Below are 8,148 nucleotides of genomic sequence, written 5' to 3'. Positions count from 1 at the left end.
TAAGCACAGAGACTCACCTTATGCACTATACATTTTTCTAACATTATTCAAATCACACGTCAAGTAGATGTAAAATAATACATTTCTATTTCAATTCACGAACAGGTGCGCCCATTGCACCATTAATCAATCTACACACATATGCGCTCACTACACATAGCCACGCTTACTGTGACACTATGATTACAAATTCCTAATGCCCTCAACCTCAGGGACTTACTCAATTCACACCATGTGCGGTACTGAGCCCCTCAAGCAAAGGTGTTAATCAGAGGCCGAGTTAGGAGGAGAGTGTGTGGCCTATGCTGCATCCACGCTCATTGTTGGTGTCACCACTACCCTCTCTTCCTCAAGGTATTTATTCCGCCCCTATCTTCCACACCCCCAGTGTATTGCTGAATCATTCATAATTTTCAACATATTCACACACAATGAACATGCCATTCACACACATTTCTAACCATTCAAATTATTCAATATCAATCCATGGCATGTTTAGGCATTTCACCTGTATTCTTAATCACATTATTACATTCAATTTCACACATTGCACGTATGCCCACATTCAATCATATTACATCTAAACATCAACACTCTATCAAAATCAATTTCTACATCACACACATTATGCTCAATATCCATCACACTATAATCCACGCAATATTTTCACTGCAATCAAGTCACTTTCATTAAAACACTTATATTCCACTATTTCAATCATTCCCATTCACAAACATAATCATACAAACTAATTCTAAGCATAAGAGATAGGGTAGAGTCCCTCCTTACCTCAAAGTGAAGACCCACAGTGCAAATCAACAATGAAAGCATTTCTCACATAGATTTCGTCCTAAATATATGGAAGAATTTCATGAGAACCCAAGAAGAATTGAGAAAACATAGAATAGGGACGAAAATCGAAACCTTAGCCATTAAAACTTATCTCCAAACGCTCCAAACATGATCCTAACCTTCAATCTTGCTCCCAAATAGCTTTGGAGGTAATTTAATCGGTGAAAAAGGGGTTTGGGGTCGAGAGAATCAAAGAGACGAAAAAGGGTTTGGTTGCATGAAAATATTGCATGTTTCATGTGGATCTATGATTTTGTGATGTATTTCTATGGTTTCTAAGTTGGATTCATGATTTTCTTTTGAATTGAAATTATTTTGGAATCAAAATGAATTTTTAAACTATGTTTGAAGATTTATCAAAAGAAACTTCTAAAAAGAAATTGATTAAAAATGGAAAGTGAGAATGATGAAAACCCTTGGACTTTTGGACATATTTGAACCTATGAAATACATGGACAAATGATGAGAATAAACTTTAAAAGATAAATTTGAAAGATTGAACCTAAAATTGAAAAAATATCATGGACTTGGACCAAAAATACCTTGAAAATGCAAGACACTTGACCACATGTGTGGTAGGACCATGAAAATTATTTAGGCCATATTTGGGCATAGATTAATCACCTTTAATACATGAGAGACATACTGCATAATTTGAGACTTACCAAATTTGGAGAGAAGGACCTTTTTGCAATTAATATAAAATATAACGATTAAAGTGTAAATAATGTAAAATATGAGAAAATATTTGCAAATATATTTTTAGTATTTTATTCATGAATATAGTTAAATTCTAAGAATTCTCGCACTTGTTTTATTTTATTTGGATTTATATTGAATTAGTTATCATTTTTCTAAGTTTCTGTTGCATGAAAATAGTATTCTTAGAGTAGTGTACTTTGATTTATTTTTGTCTTAATATTTGTTGGTAGTGTTATTTTATTGATATTTTTGTATATACATATACTTATTAATAGAACTATGCTCACTGGTTTCACTTGATTGGGAATAGAAATAAAATAGTTATACATTTTTTAATACTCTGTTACGTGTAAATGTTTTCTTGAGAATAGCGTACTTTAAATTATTTGTCTTACAATTCAAGTATAATTTTTTATTTTATTTATACTTTTTTATGAAAGTAGACTTTATAAGAAAAATATGCTCACTGAGTTTGATCAATTTGAAGTTAAAATGAATTACTTAGAATTTTCTCAATATGTTGTTGCATGAGAGTAACGTTTTTGTGCATGTTACTGAGAAACCTATTTTCTTTTTAAAAGGTATAAGTGACATTATTTTATTAGTATTTTTGTATAAAAGTAGAGACTATAAGGAAAATATCCTTACTAGTTTGATGAATTTTGAACTTAAAATAAAATAGTTATGATTTTTCTGTTTAACTGATTTTAAGAAGTATGTTACTGCAAGTAACAGAGAATATTTAGGACTTATTCTAGAATATGAAAGTTATAAATTTTTACTTATACTTTTATGTGAAACTAGATAACCAAAATGAATTAATGCCACTTATTTTATGAGTTTTAGTGATGAGTTGAATGGTTTATGATTTTTTCAATATTTTGTTAAATTGTGCTATTCTGTGACATGTACTGAGAAATTAAAGCATGAATTGATGTCTATGAATATTTTGATTTTAAAAGTATTTTTACATGAAAATAGTCGTGTTAAGGAGAATAACTTCATTGTTTCATATGTTTTGGATGATAAATGAATTTATTACAAATTTTTTAATGTACTGGCTGTTAGCAAATTTAAACTGCAAAAAGATAGAATTTGCAGTTCAAAAAGCAAGGAGGAGTGTTGATAGATGATTGCTGAGTCGCTATCAAAACAACTAAGTTTTCTAAAGATTTTGTAGTATAGAGTCAAACCTAGGTCGATTTACGGAGACATATTTTCCGTCAAATTCAATTTTAGGTTTTCTTTTAAAAAATGCAAATAAGGATTTTGGGATTTTGAAAATTGCAATTAATCAAATTAAATTATGAACATAATTAAAGTGAGTAAAAAATGAATTAAGAAATATCAATCCACAGAATACCAATTGCGTGTAACTCCGACTATCACATTATCTAAAGATTTAAATTCACGTTTGAATAATCACCCAATTCAATTATGAATTTAATCGAATAACCTAATTGAATAGAATTATAAATTAATTTGAAATTGAGTCCTAATTTAAAATCTAACAACAAAAAGGTCAATCATGATCTTAATAAACAATTCTGATATTAGAGAAAAAAAGAGAACAAACTCGGAGTAATTAGCGCAGAACTCAAGTCGGAACTACAACGTTTGGATTTCGCAGATTGAACGAGAGGTTTAGTTTTCCATCGAAACGCTTAACCCACGCAAGAATGAGAAAAGAACAAGAGAGTTCGAGATAAAGTAAAACAAGGATTCTTATTCCGGCCTAATCTCAAAAGCTCAAAGTGTCTAATCCTCCCCAAATTTAGAACCTTATTAGTCTATTAATAGGTTCTGATTAAAGTAAATTAAGTAGCCAAAATGCGGGCCTCAATAATATCTAAAAGCCCAAATAAAATTATTAAATAATAAGGGTCCAAATGCAATCCCGCAACAATATTTAACAAATCTGTCTCAACTTCAAAAAATCATAAAAAATTGAAAATAACTCCAAATCCAGCGATCCATATATGCATTTTGAAGCCCTAGATGTGTAGAATCCAATACAATTAGAATCAACCAAAAATGATATATGTAGAAAAAGTTGTAGCCAAAAGAGTAGTCATAGGTCACATAACCGAAAATATGAAATTAAAGCATTTATTTGTAATAAGCCCAATTTATTCAAATAAGTAGAAAATGGTGAAAATTATAAAAATAAAGAATATAAAAAGTGTTTATTAATCAAAATAAAACGTTAAATGTAAACATAAAATATGTTACATCAAGTGTTAACAATATGCTTTTGAAACTACTATATGATGTTTTTTGTTATTTTAGTTTATTATATTAGTATCATAGTCAATAAGTCATTTCGATATTTTAGAAATAATTTAATTTTTTATCAAATCTTTTAGTTACGCAATTAATTTAAATTTCTTTGACTTATTATAAATGCATTGTTGCTATTGAATAAAAGTTGAGTTCTTTCTTCATTTATTCTTCTCACATTTTTGCATTTTTCTTTTTCTTTACTTTATTTTGCTTTTTTACCATAAAACCAACAACTTTTGATTGTTGCTTAGGCACATGTTAAAGAGGCTCTTCTTTGGTGCAACCAATTGAAGGGTGTTCAATATAGTGTCAATGAAGAAGCAACTATAAAGTTGTTTGAATTCGGGGAGTATATTTATGAGTTGCTTGCAGATTATAATTTGTCAATAGAGATTTTCTTTAGGGAAAGCAGCTTACATGACTTGGTGGAATGAATATAAGGCAATTAAGGGAACTTCACATAATTCAGCACTCGCAAGTTTCATGAGTGATCCTTATAATGACAATGTTCACTATGCTGCTGAGGGAATTTACGATTTCAGAATGTAATGTAACAGTGTTAATATTAATTGATAGTCTCAGTATCTCTTATACCAATATAACTTACATCGTTGAAATTATGGCCTAGACTTGCAAGTTAGCTAAGCCTGTCTCTGATACGAACGAGTGGCCACTTAACAAAGTGTGAATTTTGAAACATTAATTAAAGGTTTAATTACAACACAGGACACCAACATAGCGAGATCTGATTCATTACAAAATGTTACATGCAGTTTTACAGGTAGCTATTAAAGAAAAGATTGGAATTTTCAGGGCGAAATCGATTGGGGAATAATGATATTTCCAATGTTGTTATGCCACGGATCAGCCAAGTGAGTGGCCAAGTTCTCCAACGGTCCAGTTCCGGGATATGCTGATTGTTGAACACAGAACCCCACAAAAGCCAACAGAGCAAGACGTCCTAAACATTGAACACGGAACAAATCAGGTCAATTTCCTACCCACCAACCTAATGTTATGTTAATATCAAATAGTAGAAATGTTATGGCTAAGAAAGTCCTTACCATTCTTAATTTCTTTGACTTTGTATTCGTGGAACTTTTTAGGGTCCTTAGAGTATCCCAAAGGATCAAAAGCACCGCCAGGGTATTTCTTCTTCTCTGTGTCTTTCTCCATGCTCCTTTGGTGCTCAACGAAAGCAATAGCAAGAAATTCAATGACCAGAATGGTGGGGAGGGTGCCCCATGGAACAGGGTTTCCAAGGTAGGTTGCTTGGCCTCCAGGAACTGCTGCCCATTCCTGAGCTTTTACCCAATTGCCTAAGCCCAATGCCTCTGGTACCAAAATCCCTGGCTGCGAAATATAACAACTTTTAGCATACCCAAATTTTGTTTCCATTTTAATCAAAAGAGATATTTTTTCAGTGGAAAATGTGGTAGTTAATTTTTTAACCATAAAGGGACACTTAATCTCATTTGTAAAATCCATATATATAAAAGGCAACAAATGATCACATCATTGAGGTTGAGGTTCAGGGTATCTAGTTTTATATACTGCCTCTTAAGTAAAAATATTAGCAAAGGATTTTAGACTGAGAATGCTAAAAACTACCATTGACCGTAGTGACTCAACCATGTAGAAATAGATTGTACATACACGTCTTTCGGATTCAGAAATGATAAATACTTTCAGGTGTAATTAATTGTGTTAGCTAAAAGGAGAAAAAGGGATCTGCTAGTATTTTAGAAGAGACACTTACGACTGCAAGCATGGCCCATCTGCAGTGAATGAGTTCTGACTCTTTGAATCTCTCGAGATTCTCAGGTACTTCACCAAGACGAAGCGGGTCGAATCCAAAGTCACTGAAACACAAAAGGACAACACGCATAAACAAATCATCATCAAAGCAAAAAAAAATTAAGAAAACCCCACCCAACAACGAATTCAAAATCACTACAACTCCAACATTATTGAAATTTGTTTTCAAGGATTAAATAATTTTTTGATTCTAAGAAAAATGTTTAACTTTCAAATCTTACATTTAAAAAAACATGTTTAAACATTTTTGTTCTGAACAAAGAAAACGAGAAATTGATGCATACCCTGGAGCTGAACCATCAAGGTAAGGGGGTCTAGGCTGGCCTGGCATCCAGTCAGCACTCATGGAGAAGCGAGAAGAGGCATTGGAAGCAAAGCAAGAAAGGGGAAGAGAATTGGCAAATCTTGATTTTGAGGAAGAAAGAAGAGAGGGAAAGGCTGTGACAGCAGAACTCATCAATGTGTTTGAAGCCATTGTGAGAGTTGGAAATGTCTGGTGTTGTGAGAATGGGTGTGGTGTGTTGGGAAGGGAATATTAGAAACAAGAATGAATATAGGAGAGTGGTGTGGATATAGGCAAATCCAAACGTGGATTGTCATTGGGTGATGATACCGGCTTGTGACTTGTTATTGGTCCACGTTGATATTTGTCCATCCAATTTGATTGTTGAGGTGGAACCCCTTTTGGATATTGCGAGGTTTGTGTGTGGTCGAGATTACATATCAGATCCGCAAAAAATCTACAAGATTGTCCCTCCTAGACTCATTTTTGTGGAAGGCAATCTCTTTTTCTTAAAAAACAACAAAAGTTATACTAAGTGCGTCTGTGTATTCTAAAATTACAGGTTAAATTATACTTTCTATTTTTAAATTGTAGTAAAACTTTAATTTGGTCTTTTATTTTTATATTTGTTTAATTTCACTCTTTAAGTTTGATTAACTTTTACTTCAGTCTTTTAATATGTAGTTCCCTAAATTATTTTTTGAGAATTAAGTTTTTTTTTTAATTTTTTTCTCCAGACTATAAGTATCTTTTACTGGAAGTACTCCATGTGCCCAGTAATTTATCGTTTTATTTTTACTTATTTAAAAAATATTTTGGGTTTAATGTAGATATGAGTTTATAATAAAACTTATAGAGATATAAGATTTGATCAACGACTAAGAATTAACAATGATTATAAAGTAAAAAAAATTAGTTCAAAATACTATTATTTAAAAAAATTGTTATATTAAAATACAGAACAAAATTAAACGATTTTTTAACTTTGAAAAACAATTTAGAGGATTAAATTGAATTGAAAAAAATAAAGAACTAAAATAAAGCTTAAATTTAAAGGGAAAAATTAAATAAAAAAAATAGATGAATAGATAGATTAAAATTTCACTAAAATTTAGAAGACAAGAAATATAATTTAGTTAAAATTATAGTATTATTTGTTTTTTACTTTTTATTACACTACTTTATTTAAGAAAAATAAAGAAAGTAAACATATTAAAATGTGTAATTTTTATTTTATAAAAATTAAAAAATGTAAGAATAATACAATAAAATGTATAAATATTATTTCCTTTTCTATATAAATTATTTCTTTTTTATCTCGAGAATATAATATAAAAACCAATTAAAAAATATTATGAATTTCACGTTGAATAAAACGAAAAGTTTAAGGTTATAAGTTATAAAACTCTCAACTAATTTATCTTTTGAGTTGGAACTCTTTAACATACTTAAGTTGTAACAAAGAATCAATGTCAATAAGTAAAAAAGTACTATGTCATTAAACTTTTGAAAGTAAAAATTTAAAAATTAATAAAAAAAAAACTAATAATATGTTAAGAGTATTTTCTTTTTCCCTCTAATTCTAGGTATATTGCTACTCAATTATACGTGATGGCGCTCATGCTAAATCTACAGCTATTTATCATTTTGTTACTATTATATTTTATTTAATTAAAATAAATTATTGATATAAACTTTTAAAATTATACTAATAAATAATAAACTATACTAATATTTAATATACTTATATATATATATTAATATTTTTACTTATAATTTAATTTTTGTTAAAAAAAACCTACACTAACAAAACTAATCTAATATTAAATTGTTAATAAATAACATATTTTTTTAGTGCTAATATCTCGAAATTCACACAAAATTTATTAACGTTAGTTATAAAAATTGTATGGATTTGATTTCATCATAAAATAAAGTATGCATCTAAATAAGATTAATCAATTTTAAGTTTTTAGTATTTTTATTTTTAAATACTTAATCATAAAAATTCATATTAATAAAATTTTTAATTAAAAAAAAGCAAGATTAAAGTAACATACAGTACTCAACGGATTTTCTTACGACTTTACAAGAACAGTCATCATAATAACTTATTCAAATGTAGGAAAGTCTGTCAAATTCCAGAATTTATTGTAATTAAAAGTTCAAACATTCTTTATTTCCAAATTTTAATTCTTGCAAGAGGGCTT

At 29.5% G+C, this 8,148-nt stretch overlaps 1 protein-coding gene across 2 annotated transcripts; it reads right to left on the bottom strand.

The window, feature by feature from the left end:
* Positions 1-4,547: 4,547 nt before the first annotated feature.
* LOC113866940 (chlorophyll a-b binding protein 6A, chloroplastic) lies at positions 4,548-6,197 on the bottom strand. 2 transcript variants are annotated; one of them, XM_027501751.1, is made up of 5 exons: positions 5,940-6,190; positions 5,597-5,699; positions 5,032-5,190; positions 4,902-4,935; positions 4,548-4,798 (listed from the first exon to the last, which is right to left on the bottom strand). In XM_027501751.1, the coding sequence occupies exons 1-5, from the start codon at positions 6,128-6,130 to the stop codon at positions 4,647-4,649; spliced, it is 639 nt and encodes a 212-aa protein (XP_027357552.1). In that variant the 5' UTR covers positions 6,131-6,190; the 3' UTR covers positions 4,548-4,646. The 2 variants fall into 2 exon arrangements, with proteins under 2 accessions (XP_027357552.1, XP_027357551.1); XM_027501750.1 differs by having other exon boundaries at positions 4,902-5,190; positions 5,940-6,197.
* Positions 6,198-8,148: the final 1,951 nt, after the last annotated feature.

This window comes from Abrus precatorius, unplaced genomic scaffold (genome assembly GCF_003935025.1).
Source record: "Abrus precatorius isolate BTA unplaced genomic scaffold, Abrus_2018 Scaffold5, whole genome shotgun sequence".
Taxonomy (NCBI): Eukaryota; Viridiplantae; Streptophyta; class Magnoliopsida; order Fabales; family Fabaceae; genus Abrus; species Abrus precatorius.
This window is presented reverse-complemented; position numbering and strand designations above follow the sequence as displayed.

Excerpts from the sequence above, each read along its gene's own strand:
- LOC113866940 (XM_027501750.1), bottom strand. The coding sequence starts at position 6,130 with ATGGCTTCAAACACATTGATGAGTTCTGCTGTCACAGCCTTTCCCTCT. Across the intron at positions 5,700-5,939 it reads CTTGATGGTTCAGCTCCAGG|TGACTTTGGATTCGACCCGC; the intron begins GTATGCATCAAT and ends TTTGTGTTTCAG. Across the intron at positions 5,191-5,596 it reads GATGGGCCATGCTTGCAGTC|CCAGGGATTTTGGTACCAGA; the intron begins GTAAGTGTCTCT and ends TATATTTCGCAG.